Below are 14,301 nucleotides of genomic sequence, written 5' to 3'. Positions count from 1 at the left end.
ACTCTAATATTATTATTATTATTAATGCTTTAAACACTTCAAATACCTTTTGTAAAATAAATATCTAACAACCGAAAGTCATCCGCTATTTTCCGCAGAGTGGTGTATGTTTTAAAATAAATGTAAAATGTTTTAAAATAGGGGAGGAAAGGGTTGGGAAAGGAAATTAGTTAAGAAGATTAGGGAAGTGCTAACATTAAGTACCGATTCATATTTAAGTGGTGGCTTTGAAATTAATGTTTATGTGGGAGGAAGCTCAATAGAAATTTTGAAAAAATTGTAAAAACCGAAGAACATTTGAGTTTTCTCTAATATTCTGAGCCATTTTTAAAAAATGTTATGTGAGTGTTTTACCACTGATGCGAACTTGAAGTGAAATAGCACAAAACTGCGCTATACGAGATTCAAATTATTATTATTATTCCGGTTAGTGGCCGAGTTGGTATCGTGTTTGGGTCCCACCCAGACGTGGCATGTTCAATTACTAGGCTGGATAAGTCCTCCATCACAAAACAAGCAACATTTTCCGCTTACTGTGGTGGTTGTAGGAGATTTTCAAACATTGTCAGGTTATTCGTAACCCGGAATGATTTTCTTTCTGATAAAAAAAAATTATTCCGTGATTTTTAAGAATCTGCGCTAGTTTAAAAATAAAACGGGTGACTTAAATTGTAAGTATAACGTGTACCTATGTGTGACAAATAAGAATATAAATTAGTTGTGACAAGAAAACTGTTTGTTTTGTTGCGAAGCAATAAAAAAATGAATGAAATACCACATTAAAAGGGGTTAAGTGAGCACGTACATCAAAACAATCGCTATTCATCGTAATTTACCCTTTGTAAGTGGAGTGAGACAAGTTTCTACCTTAATACTACGTCTACGTGACCCGGTAATTATACGCTGTGATACAATCATTCATAAACAAGGCACTTGCAAATTTATTATTAATAAATTGTCCTAACTGCTCTGTTTATCTTGCTACGAAGAAATAAATACTCGTGTAAGTGGGTTACTTTACTTTTTGTGGCGAGCGTTTTAATAATAATATGAAAATTTATTCCGAACAAAAAAATCATTGCAGGAAAATGCTCTAAAAATAATTAGATAGGATAAGGTCAATTGTGAACATTGTTTATAACCTTTGTATTACATCGTAGATACTAAAATTTTATGAACAGCCTTATAAATAATAAAACCTTATAAACCTTTTCCTATCTTATTATTTTGAAAGCATTCTCTTGCAATGCTTTTGTTCGCAGTAAATTTTCTTTAAATACGATATATCCATCTTCCTACCCTCTATCGAAATTTTAGGGAAAACTGAACACCTTTAGTGTACACATATATATATCGTATTAAAAAAAAAATTACTCCAAACAAAAGCATTGCAGGAAAATGCTCTAAAAATAATAATATAGGAAAAGGTTAACAGTGAAGGTTGTTTGAATATATATATTTAAACAAATATATTTGCGTTATAAACAGTCTTTTTACATTCATATTTTACAGTGTTAGGTTTTTGTATATCATTGAGCAATAAAATATCCACATTCAAAATTAGTCCAAAATAAAAAATAAATTCTTAACAATATAATATAAGCAGTTCTAATAAATTTCAATTACCTAAATGTTTAAAAGGTGTTTTATAGGCTTACATTTAAACATGGAATGGGTATCAATAAAAACAAAGAAAGAAAATGATGTTATTTAATTCAAACTGATGTTATTCTTACACAGATGAAAGAATATCTTTATTTTAAAACAATTTATTGTGGTTATAATAAAGTGTATAATGTATAATAAAGTGGTTTAAAATAAAGATATTCTTTCATTTGTGTAATAATGTCAAGCCACAAAGTGTTTCCTTCGATAATTTGATGTTATTCTGTTTTTCAAACTTATTTTACTCAATTCAGCTGAAAGCAAAACAAGAGATAAAGAAGGAAGTATGATGAAAAAAAGTGTCAATAAAATAATAAATTTTCTGGCATAATCGATGGAATGTTATTTTTTTAATGTTAGCAATTTAGTGAGCTCATTAATTATAATATGTAATAAAGAATATATATTTACCTGACGAAATAGGTTTGGAACTTGGCTTTTGTCTTCATACGATGTCTGCAGTGGGTCTAAAACGTAAAAGAACTGCCCCAGCCCTTTTACGAAGTTCACAACCTGTCCCTTGTCGAAGTGGTAAAACCTTGAGATATTCTCCAAGTCCTCTCTCACAACATCCAAAACCATTGTCCAATTGTCCTCCATGTTCAAAGAGTTCATCTCGGTTTTTAATAGATTACGGATGTCACTTTATTAGATATCACTGCGTTTAGTATTAAGTCAGTTTTATGAATTGTTCCCTGTTATAAAAAAGTGTGTTTTTCATACAATAAATCTCTTTATTTTCATCTTTTAACTTCTGATGACCGGTATCACAAAAAATACAGGGTTTTCCAATAAGAGGTGTTATTTTGAATAGCCCGCTATTTCGGTAGATGTTACTTTAAAAGCTGTCATTTTTTGACATTTGACAAGTAGAAACTACGCCATTAATAAAAATGGAACGATACACGCTTCAACAACGCATTGAAATTATTAAAATTCACTTGAGTGAATCAAATGCAAATCATCTTGAATGATGAGGCCCATTTCCACCTCGGTGGCTTCGTCAACAAGCAAAATTGTCGCATCTGGGGCTCGAAAAACCCAAGAATTATTGTTGAAAAGCCTCTTTATTCTCAACGTGTGACTGTTTGGTGCGGTTTATGGTCCGGCGGAGTCATTGAACCTTACTTTTTCGAAAATGAGGCTGGAGCAACAGTTACGGTGAATGGATTGCGCTATAGAGAGATGATTTATGATTTTTTATGACCGGAATTGGATGGTATTGATCTGGACAACGTTTAATTTCAACAAAACGGCGCTACGTGCCACACAAGCAACGAAACCATTGATCTTTTACGATTGAATATCAAAATAACACCTCTCATTGGAAAACCCTGTATTATATTTGTTAATATAACATCAACGACAATCGTTGTGTACAACAACAAAAAAGTCTTACATTGTTGTGATCTTTTCTTGGTAGATTAAGGGCCAGTTGCTTCAGAGATCTTTCAGGAACTGTGAAACAACTGCACCCCAATGCAATGATAAAAGAACTTTCACAGTACTGAAATGTTAACTTTATATTTATTCAAGTTCCTTGTAACAATTGGTCCTAATAATCTAGGTATCTTCCTATGAAACATTTTACTGTGTTTATATTACTATTCATTTTACTTGTCTCCAAGTTTCAGGAAAACCCATTACATCATCATGACAATCAAATTACTAACCAAATGAAAAAGAGTCAAATAAAAATAAAGTTTTTAATAATTATGTTTTTATTTTCATTATATTTTGTAAAAGACTTGTGTGTATTTTTTATTAAATAAAGTGTGGTTTATCGAATCTAACTGCTCGTGACCGTCGAATTCGGAGACATTTATTCACATTTGTATCGTAGATGTTCTCGTTTTTTGTATCGAATTGTATAAAAAATCCGGTCTGTTTTACCAACTTAAAACAAAAGGATAGCCATAAAAATATTAGCAAAAATGGTGTAGTTTCTTAATAGACAATTTTTTTTATATTTCTTTTATTTGTATTGCACCGACGAAGGCACGGCCGTATAAACCGGTTGGCATAGATTATAACATAGATTATAAGTTTGTACAGCGCCCTTGAGGTGATTTTGCACAAAAACGGCGCTATACAAGTCATCCAATTATTATTATTATTATTATTATTTATGGTCAAATGTAGTGGAATGATAGAATACTAATTAATGATAGATTATACTAAATTTTAATATATTCTTAATTAAATTAAGAACTTGTTAACATACTCGTGATAAGCAGAGTTCTGTCAACACCTTATCAGATCAGATTTGAATGCCAGATCTTAATAAGTGTCTGAGTAATCAGTTTAATGCAATTAGATTCGATAATAGCTGTTGTTTTGAAGTAATTCAATGTAAATTTGGCAAGTTGTTAGACAAGTTTCTCCTTGGAATTCTTAATGCACAAACCACTCGTAAGGAAGGTAAAAAACATTGTTTTAATTTAGAGACACGAAACTATCTTAAAAACACGAATTTAAAAAAAAAAAACGCTATTTTCAATGTATCACGCAATATACTAAATTAGTAAATAATATTTTAAGTGATCCTAGCGTATTTGTGAAGGATTTTCTTTAACATTACAAACTAATGCAATGAACGCTGTATACAGTTTTTTTCGTAATTCTGTTGACAAACTTTACTATGAGAGTTACCGTATTTTATTAAAAAGAAGTGATAACCTTTGTCAATAAATAATAAATTCTGATAAGCAAGTTTATTTCTGAACTATTGAGCAATGGTGTTTTTCAATTGAGTTTGATAACAAATGTGCTAATTACCCTGAACTTTCAGTAATTATCGTACACACCCCGGAAAGACTAAAGTTAATTATTTATGATAGAAGTTTTATCTATTCAGATTCAGTTATTTAAATCAAACATTTTTTTTACCACATTTAGTCCAACAAAAAACGTTCCATAAGTTGTGGCTTGATCAAAGCCGGGAGAAGTGTAAAAATGGAATTATTTTTTATTAAATCCACACAGGAAAATAATTTCCCTCAGAGCCTATGTCACCTTTAGGGATGCTGTGTGGAGGATAATTTGTGGAAAGGAAGGAGTGAACCAGGGTCTTTAGAGACCCGTATTTTAGGAGGCAAGAAACACAGAGGCCGGCAAATCGTTCCACAGCCGAGAAGTTGAACTCAAGTACGAATCGTAGAAACGACAAATGTCACATGTGTGTAATGTTGAGCGCGCGTTTGGCGTGTTTCCTGACTATGCACCGGTGCCGAATGAATCTAAAACATCGGTAGAGCAAGAATTTTGTAGCTAAAATAGTGAGATACTTTCAGAAACACCCTAAATCCGATTTTTATTTATTTTAAATGGCTCTGGTTTTGGTTTTGGTTCTATCTAACTTTCTGATAATTCCTCTTTTCCTTACTTCCTTTAAATCCTTCCACTTCCCAGCACATCTCATTTATTGGGGATGCCATTTACCCACCTTCAGCGGAAGCAACCTTTTTAAAATATATTTATTTGACTATAATTTTCGAAAAGTATTTAATTTTTATTGCCAAGGTTTAGCAGTGATGATATCCGTTTGTTAGTAGTTTTATAACGATTTTATTTATGTAAATACGTTGTTCAAAACATTACAAATAAAATAATGAACACTACAAATTAATTACGTATTACAGGCACAACCTATCCAGGTAAAACTATTCACACGTTACACTGAAGAACTAGAAATGCTCACTCAATGAAATTTTATTGTATCAAGTCAATATAACCAAAGTAATGTGTACCTTAGAATAAGTCCATAAAAATACACTTTTTTTAAACACTGCAGAGAAATGTGCTTATCTTGTTATTGTTTTATGTCACTGATACGCAAAACTGTTTATTTTGTTTCTCGGTAATGTATATAATAGGTGTTGCGCAGCGTTAGTATGCGTTTGTACGCAAGCTTTGATAACAACTCACTGATTGTAGTTTTACGGCTCCGGCGTTTTATATACAAACTGTCTAACCGGTTGGGTAATAATAATAATAATATAATACTTACTGGATTTGTTTACATACTGTTTGCTGGGTGTCATGTTTACATACAAGTGATTCGCTGACAAGATCTCTAAGTAAAGCGCTATAATCGAGAAGCCTATTAATGCAAGTCATCTTTAATTACTTTTTAACTTATTACTTTTGAATATGAGTACCTATTAATACATTTTGAACTCCAGGTGACCAATGTAAGGTCAATCATTGGCCCACGGAAACATTGCAGTAAAATTCCACTATTTATTGAAAGGCTCATCATCTCGTTATTGACAAAATTTCGCTGTGCTGCATTTGCACTATATTTATTTATTTTACACCTTATTGTTCATAGTTGGTAGTTATATAATTTGTGAGATTTTAAAAAAAAATTCGAAATCCGGATTTACAAGAGTAATACTAATAATGATACGATGTCTTTCAACATTCTCGCCATGTTAAAAGTAACAAATGGTTATTCCTTCAAGGCAATTTTTTTTATCAAACTTAGCTAAATTTATGTAAAAACTATTCTAGACATTGTGTTCTCACACAGCAAAAATTAATAATATATGCATATTTATATGGACGATGGAGTAGTATTTATAAACTAGTGAACAACAATGAAATTTATGCAGAAATCAAACGATAACTTAGAACAAAATCACATGAATAGCATGTTGGAATAATACTATTATTGATTACTAATATTTTATACTAATTATTATTTTTTTGATAAATTAATGTTTTAAAGACAAGATTTTATTTATGCATAGCACAAAGGATAACAATTATTTTTTATAAGCAATAATTGTTCGCCTGAAACACTCATCCACATTGAAAAAATCTCCTGATAAAAATCTCCCATAGCTCAGTGGTCAGAGCTTTCGACCGGAAATCGAATGGACACGGGTTCGAGTCCCGTTGGCGTCATGTATTTTTTATCAGGAGATTTTTTCAATGTGGATGAGTGTTTCAGGCGAACAATTATTGCTTATAAAAAATAATATTTTATACATTTAAAGGGACACTTTACTATAGTCAAAAGCCGCTTGTGTTGGAGCAGGGACGAGGACTTAACCACCCCGTTTAAGGGGGAGGTTGATATGATGGGGTCAGTGTTTTTTTTTGCAAGAGATAGAGGTGGGTTGGGAAAACAATATAGGTAAACTAAGATCGTTAGATACAAAGTAGGTGTTGGGAACAGATATTCCTTATACTTTTTTGCCTTGAATGGGGTGTTAGTTCCACCATTTTTGAGAGACAGTTACAAAACGTTATATTTACACTGCGAATGAAATGATTTACCGTCAGATAAGCAGTTGTTTTGCGAGGGTGTTGTAAAGCGAAGGATCATGAATCTTGCATACCTTGTGTTTTGATGGGAGGTTCGAAAAGTCGTGTACGGTATTCGGAAATGTTATCAAATTAGCGAAGGTCAAAAATATATTGAATGCAGTTGCTCTAGTTTTTCAATAAGGTCACTATTGTTTATTACATACAATAATGTAGTTGAACAAATTCTCATAAACTCACTTCAGGTCGACGCGCGATGTAATCAAAGATTAGGAACCGTATAAAGAACAAATAACCCGGAAACCATTTAGTGGATATCAAACAGCTATGCCATAGGTTACCCCAAGTGGTTCGTTACGTTTGGTGACTTATCAGGTGTGTCCGGGTTCATGGGGTGAGGTTTGTCTAGGTCTTGGCGTGGCGGGCCGTATCGGACGACACTGGTTGAGGGAGAAACTTTGACCTCTTCAGCAGGACTCTAGCCACCCACACGGTGATATAAAATAATGTTGATTTGAAAATATAGCGTTTTATCAATTTTAAGGGGACACAAACTGAATTAATGATATAATAATTTTTAATGATAAACTAATGATTACGAGACAAGGTTTTTATGCATAGCACAAAGGTTAACATATTATTTTTAAGCAATAATGATTAGCCTAAAACCTATATAAATTGAAAAAATCTTCAGAGAAAAAATATATACCGCCGACAGGAAGTGAACTCGCAGACTTCTGATTACCAGTCAGGTGCACTACCGATTGCGCTACATCGGCTTCTTCAAAACCCGCCAAAGTATTCAATATGTACTGGTATTTTTCACTCAACAATTATTGCTTATTGAGTATTTTTATTTCTGATTTTACTATGATATAATGTGTAGGTATGGCATAATTTTACAATTGTCGTAATATTATATTGACCTACCACTGACATAAAATAAAATAAATCATCTGAAGCAAGCAAATTGTGCAATTAAAACAGGCTGTTTAAAGTATATAAACGGTTCATATTAAATTATTTAAAGCCTTTAGTTCCTTGTTCCTAGATAGTCTCAGAAAACTATGACTAAACCAGATGTATATAATAATAGTATATATTCTCAGAACACGCTGATTTGATTTAAGTAACGAATAATTATATATCGTACGATCTGTTAAATGACAATATTTTGATAACGGTTATCGACTTCTAATGGCAACTTAATAACATTGTTAATTAAGAAACCAGTTGACAGTAAACTTGAATTATATTCCATTGACTTTAATTGCTCGATGTAAAAAAGCACAATTTATGACGTCGCGTTCATTGCAACCTTGACCATCGAGTTACCAATATGGTATTTTCATTGGGACGTTAGAAAGTGTATACAAAATGAGTTACTTTTCTTGATTAAAGGTTAATCTTCGTTGATTATGATTTATTTTACATATATAAATTACAAACAATATATAACAAAATGAACCTCTGTCTGTCCGACTGGGAAGGATTCCCGTTTCAGGATAGCCAAATTGTGTATTTAGTACATAATATTCTTACAATGGAATGGCGATGCTGTCAAAACAAATTTTGGGAACATTGTTGATTGCATTCGAAGTGACATGATGGTTTCTTTATCCTTGAAAGAATCGAAAAGATGTAATTTATTACCAGGGTAAATTTGGATAACATTATTAATTGCATTCAGAATAGATTATTGTTTTCTTTCGGGACATCACAAGTCTGAGATTCTTTCCAGAGCATTTTGGAGAACATTTACTATTGTATCGTTAGAATTTCCACATTTATAAATGAGTATAAGACATATGAATCCTACAGTGTTTTTTTTTAGAATTTCTTAGGTGATAGAAAGTACACATTACTAGCCAGAATATATGCCGTATGACATATGAATTTTCAATTTTAAAATTTCGAATCTTTATTTATTAAATGGCCTGTCATTATTATACAGTAATCGTACTATACAGATTCGTAAATTTAAATAATAACAACAATGAAGATCAAGTATTAGGAACAAAAATAACCATTTTTAAACTTGAAATAAAAAGTGATTTTAGATCCTTATCTCTCATACCTAAGTATAAAATGGCTTTTTGGAATATAGAAAATAAAATTTAACATAAAATTATCAACGCTATTATATTTTTTTTCTATCTAAGTACTTAAATAAGTACTAAAATTAAGTACTTTAAATCTATTATTTTAAAAATTCTAAAGAAAAATGCAGCGAGATTTCTATTTTTGTAATCGTTAAATCATGAGGAAACTCCATTGTGATATTGTGGCTTGATTCGATAAAAAACTTTAAAAATATTTTCCTTACTTCTTACAATGAATGTTAGTTTACTTTTTACATGTTTTCAATAATAAGTTTTTCATTGTTTGACGGCCTCGGTGGGTAGCGAGAATCTGAGAGTAATCCGAAAGTAGCGAGTTCAAATCCCGTGATTATTATTATTTTATTTATTTTACAATAACCCCACACAGGGCCTATGTCATCTTTTTGTATAACGAGTGGAGGGTCTTTTTTAAGGAAAGGAAGGAGAGAAAGTTCTGGAAAGGTAAAGGGTGTGTGGGTTGGCAATGAATCTAGGGATCAGTGTATCCAGGAGTGACGGACGTATGAATATATCACTCTCACTGCGGCGCTAGGCAAAGGATCGGGAGACCAGTTGGAGAGGCCTCTCCAAATCATCCTCTCCCGATCTGGCACACCACGCAGCTGGGGGCAGGCGCATCCTGAACACACCTCACCCGATGAACAAATGCATTATGTCACTATTTATTAATTTAAAATAAAATGTACTTTACTTGTGAGTATATTCCAGAATTGAAGACTGTCTCAGTATCACCCTGGTGTTAGACCACCATTCTACAAATAACTTTAGCCGTGTTTGGTGATCAGATCTGAATAGCCAGATACTTCCACACCTTCCTCTTCCCCATCTCCTACCCCATTTGTGGATGCCATAGTCTCACTAGCTCCAGACGCTTGGAAGCCGTTTTCGTATCAAAATACACTATTTAAACAGAGAAAATACACTATCACATGAATAATATTGAACGTGTTTTTAACAAATTCAATATACCTAACATTGATTTAACCTGCTATGTATGTTTTATAACTAGATTGCACGTGTTTTTTTCTTAGTTGCACCGTGTTTTTCAACACGTTCTCATTGCGTTTTATTTATCTACGAACACATTTACATATATTTTGGATACTTAAATATTGCGACAAAAACATGTCTTAGATAAAAAGGCAATTTTTGTCGCATTGGTTGACTGTCCTTGTGACTTGTCCGACTTTCATAAATTTCAACACTTTGTCGTAAACAGCATCTCGTACCTTCCAAAGTACATACATAATATGGTTAAAAAAATGATGCCAACTAGCTTCCAGATTATTTTAGTATCTCCGTAAAAGCCAGTATAAACATACGACCTTCATTGACGCGAGATTAATTCATAAATCCTTTTTTCTCAAACATTTCACAATTATTCTCTCTGTCGTAAAAAAATAGGTTGACTTCTTTTGGAGCAAACTTTCCTTTGGTGACTTTTTTAATTAAATTTATTTTGATTAGCCTTTAAAATTATATTACTATTAATAATCTTAATTAAATCATCCATGAATGAACATGACTGTCAAGATGGAAGCATGCTCCCCAATAGAGACTCCATTGAAATGCTTGGAGTAAGTACTCGTATATCAGACCGGCTCAAGTATCGGAGCTCTATAGAAGCCCAAGTAAATCTGGCACACAAGAAACTGGGCGTCTTATATAGGACTAGCAGATTCTTCAATAGTAACCAGTTACTAATCCTATACAAATCTCAAGCACACCCAACAATTGAATTCGGGAGCCACCTATGGGTTGGATCCCTACAATACTTGATAAAGTTACTCGATTCCGCAAAGGAGGGAGGCAATTGATTGACAATCCATTGTTAAGGCGATGCACTACATCGTGTAATATTTTGAATTGAGCCGCTATCAATAACAACCCTTAAGTAGATGGCGATAAGGTTTAAATTCCCGCTTAACACCATCCACCTGTTTTGATTTATGCAAGAAATAAACATGGCCAAAAAGTGCCTTTTATTTTATTTTGTGGATGTTCAGGCATTTTTTAAATAACTTTATTTGCCACATTATACAATAAAATCATAACCGAAAATGGGTTCGTAAGTAGGAGATTTTGAAATTTAAAGCAGTTTTCATAGGCATATACATTATTTTTTTTGGGCTTATAAAAAGACTTATATAAAAAATACTCGATTATTTCAAAGGCCAAGATGTATTCTACTCGCAGTATTTAATTAAAGCATCTGAAACATTTCTAGGCGACCAAATTTTCAAACCAAAAACACATGATTTTGCATTACTACGTATGGCATCGCCTTAACAGACCGATTGCCATCTCTAATAAACAGACGCAATGTGGGCATGCTGAGTCTGTCATTCATGTATTTTAATGTAGTCTGCTCTAAGGAGCTAGCAGCATTGATCCCTGTGAAACTCGTCGTACACGAGCGGAACGCCCGTTCCCGGCTCGTATGTGGAACGAATCTGTTTTTTCTCCTTCATATAATCCGGGCCTCTTCAAGACCAGCATAAATGAAGCTCTTCCTACAGCCCCTACCTTAAGCCGCCTCACAACCGGGTGACACCATAGCTCCCCTGCCTTTATGCTGTACAGACAGGAGCGCTCATGTGAGGTGTCACATAAAAATAATAAAAAATGCCTAGTTATTGTTTTGAATTGGTACTTTAAAAAAAGTTCAATAATTGTAATTCAAATAGTGGCATATTTTTAATTAAATTAAAATAATTGTCTTTGCTTAATAATAATTGCTAAACATAAATTAACAGCTATCAATTTATTAGCTGTTATTTTATTTTTAGCCACGTTAGTTGAGATAGCGTTTATAAGGAAAATCATCAATGAAATTATGCAAATATGTATTTAATACTCTCTTTTATAATCTTCTCTTGCAAAGGTCAGAATGTTCCTAAACCGGTTGGAATTTTGTTGAAATTTAAGGTGATGTATATAATTAATGAAGATACAGTATTTTACTTGAATGTTCCGTCACAAATATTTCATGTTTTACGAAAGAAATATTCCATCATTAATCAATGGGTGCCCCACCCGCCCCGCCCGCCCTACCTACGGACAATATCCCGACACCATCGAAAATTCCGGAGGTTGTCGAAATATTTCACAACGGTGAAGATAAACCTGAAGAAACGGAAAAACCGAAGAAAAACAGAAAACCGAGAAAGAGGAAAGTGGTGCCTGCTGCGCAACATCAAGAAGAACCAAACCGTCCTTCTCTCGACCCGGAAGACCAAGGAGACTGGAAAACACAAGCCCGCAAACCTCGGAAACGCACGCGACCAATAACGGGTACTAGGAAAGACACCTCTTTACGCGCCGTCGAACGTAAATTCTACATTCACGCTTGGCGTTTTAGCCCGAACACTGAAATCGCGCATATAAATACCTTTCTTAGGTCTATAGAAGCAAACATAGATTTTGACATTGTCAAATTGAATGCGAAAGGGAACTACAGTTCCTTTAAAATTGGCGTTCCTCAAGACAAAGAAGACACATTCTTAAACGCAGCAAATTGGCCGGCAGGAATTTCAATTTCAAAATATAAATTCCTAGGAAAAAGCGTGCCGACTTAATGGCGATACTAGAATTAAAATATCAAAATGTTCGTGGCCTAAACACGAAAATAGATGAATTTTCAAGAAACGTTATCTCACAAAATTCAGAAGTAATTGCTTTGACAGAAACATGGTTGCAAACCTCTGTTTTTGACAAGGAACTGTTTACCGATCAGTATACAGTACATCGGCGGGATCGAGACGGGCAGCGAGGGGGAGGGGTACTTCTTGCTGTCCGCAAACCACTTGCATCGATGCGCGTAAAGGAACTAGAAACAGACGGCGAGCATCTATGGGTAAAGGTAGTTAAATCTAACTTTACCGTAGTCATATGTGTTACGTATTTTTATTGCTCAGACGATACTGAAATTAGACGCAACTTCTATGAGCATCTAGATACTAAATCCAATTTATTATTGAATAAAAATATTATTATACTGGGTGATTTTAACCTACATAATAAACCTGAGGACGTGTTAAACGACTTTAAATATTTTTGTGGTTCAAATGGATTAACTCAGCACAGTGAAGTATTAAACAGTTATGGCAATATCCTGGACCTCGTCCTAAGTAACTTGTCCCTGTGTGAAGTGACTAGAAGCGAAGAGCCGCTAGTCAAGGAAGACCATCATCATCCAACACTGGCCGTCGCGGCGCGTCTAACGCGAGCCGCACCATCACATAGCAACGGCCACAAACATCACCGCGCCCGCGCCCGCCCCGCCTCGTCTACACACAATATCAACTGCTACTCGCAATATAACTTTAAACGTGCTAATATAGAACTGTGTCAAAACATTCTGTCACATTTTGACTGGAAACTTCTTAAAAGTATACATTCTGTTGATGTTGCGGTAGAGTATTTTTATAATGTTTTAACAAGTGTTTTTGATTTATGTGTTCCAATTAAGAAGTCAATAAATGTGAGTGCAACCTACCCGGTATGGTTCACAAAATCAATTATTGACAAAATAAAAATCAAGGAAGCGCATCGCAGAAAATATAGAGTACACAAAAAGCAATCAGACTACTTATTGTTTTCTGCGATGCGATCCGAGCTCAAAAAAGATATTGTCATAACTAAACGACAATATTTAAACAGAATTCAGGACGGGATTAAAGACAATGTCAAATGCTTCTGGGATTTTATAAAATCACAGAAAGCTAACTCCAGGTCACATAACGGCCTGAATAGTGGAGACAAATTTATAACGGACTCAGAATCTATCTGTCAGAAATTTGCAGACTACTTTCAATCTGTGTATGATAGTGAAACCCCTAATCTTAGTACAGATTTTACGCGAACAGAGGTCCCATGGAACGTAGGTAACATTTCCCTAAGATTAACGAGCCCGACAGAGGTAGAAGCTTATATCCGTAAACTGAAGACTGACAAGGCTACAGGGCCGGATGGAATCCCTTCCAGTACTATCATTAGCATAGCGCCAATGATAAGTGAAGCTCTTTGTCATATATTTAATACCAGTATTTTGACTTCTACTTTCCCCCAGATATGGAAACTGACCCGAGTCAGTCCCATTTTCAAGGCTGCTGACAAGACAGACGTCAAAAACTACAGACCGGTAGCCGTATTATCAGTGCTACCAAAACTATTTGAAAAAATGATTTGTGACAAATTAAGTCTCCAGATTATGCCATTCATTGGAGAAAATCAACAC

General features: G+C 33.8%; 1 protein-coding gene across 1 annotated transcript in view; it reads right to left on the bottom strand.

The window, feature by feature from the left end:
* Nucleotides 1-5,576, bottom strand: part of LOC149422845 (alkylglycerol monooxygenase-like) — a 123,936-nt gene extending 118,360 nt beyond the window's left edge. Inside the window, exons 1-2 of the mRNA XM_089632314.1 lie at nucleotides 5,298-5,576; nucleotides 2,077-2,360 (exon numbers count right to left, since the gene is read on the bottom strand). Of these exons, the coding sequence (XP_089488440.1) occupies nucleotides 2,077-2,280 (204 nt within the window). The 5' untranslated portion in view covers nucleotides 2,281-2,360; nucleotides 5,298-5,576. The remainder of the gene's footprint in view (nucleotides 1-2,076; nucleotides 2,361-5,297) is intronic.
* Between the last annotated feature and the right edge of the window lie 8,725 nt (nucleotides 5,577-14,301).

The sequence above is a fragment of the Hesperophylax consimilis genome, chromosome 6, assembly GCF_061612785.1.
Source record: "Hesperophylax consimilis isolate HC1 chromosome 6, BYU_Hcon_1.0, whole genome shotgun sequence".
Taxonomy (NCBI): domain Eukaryota; kingdom Metazoa; phylum Arthropoda; class Insecta; order Trichoptera; family Limnephilidae; genus Hesperophylax; species Hesperophylax consimilis.
The sequence above is the reverse complement of the archived record's forward strand: the minus strand, read 5'-3'. Positions and strand labels throughout refer to the sequence as shown.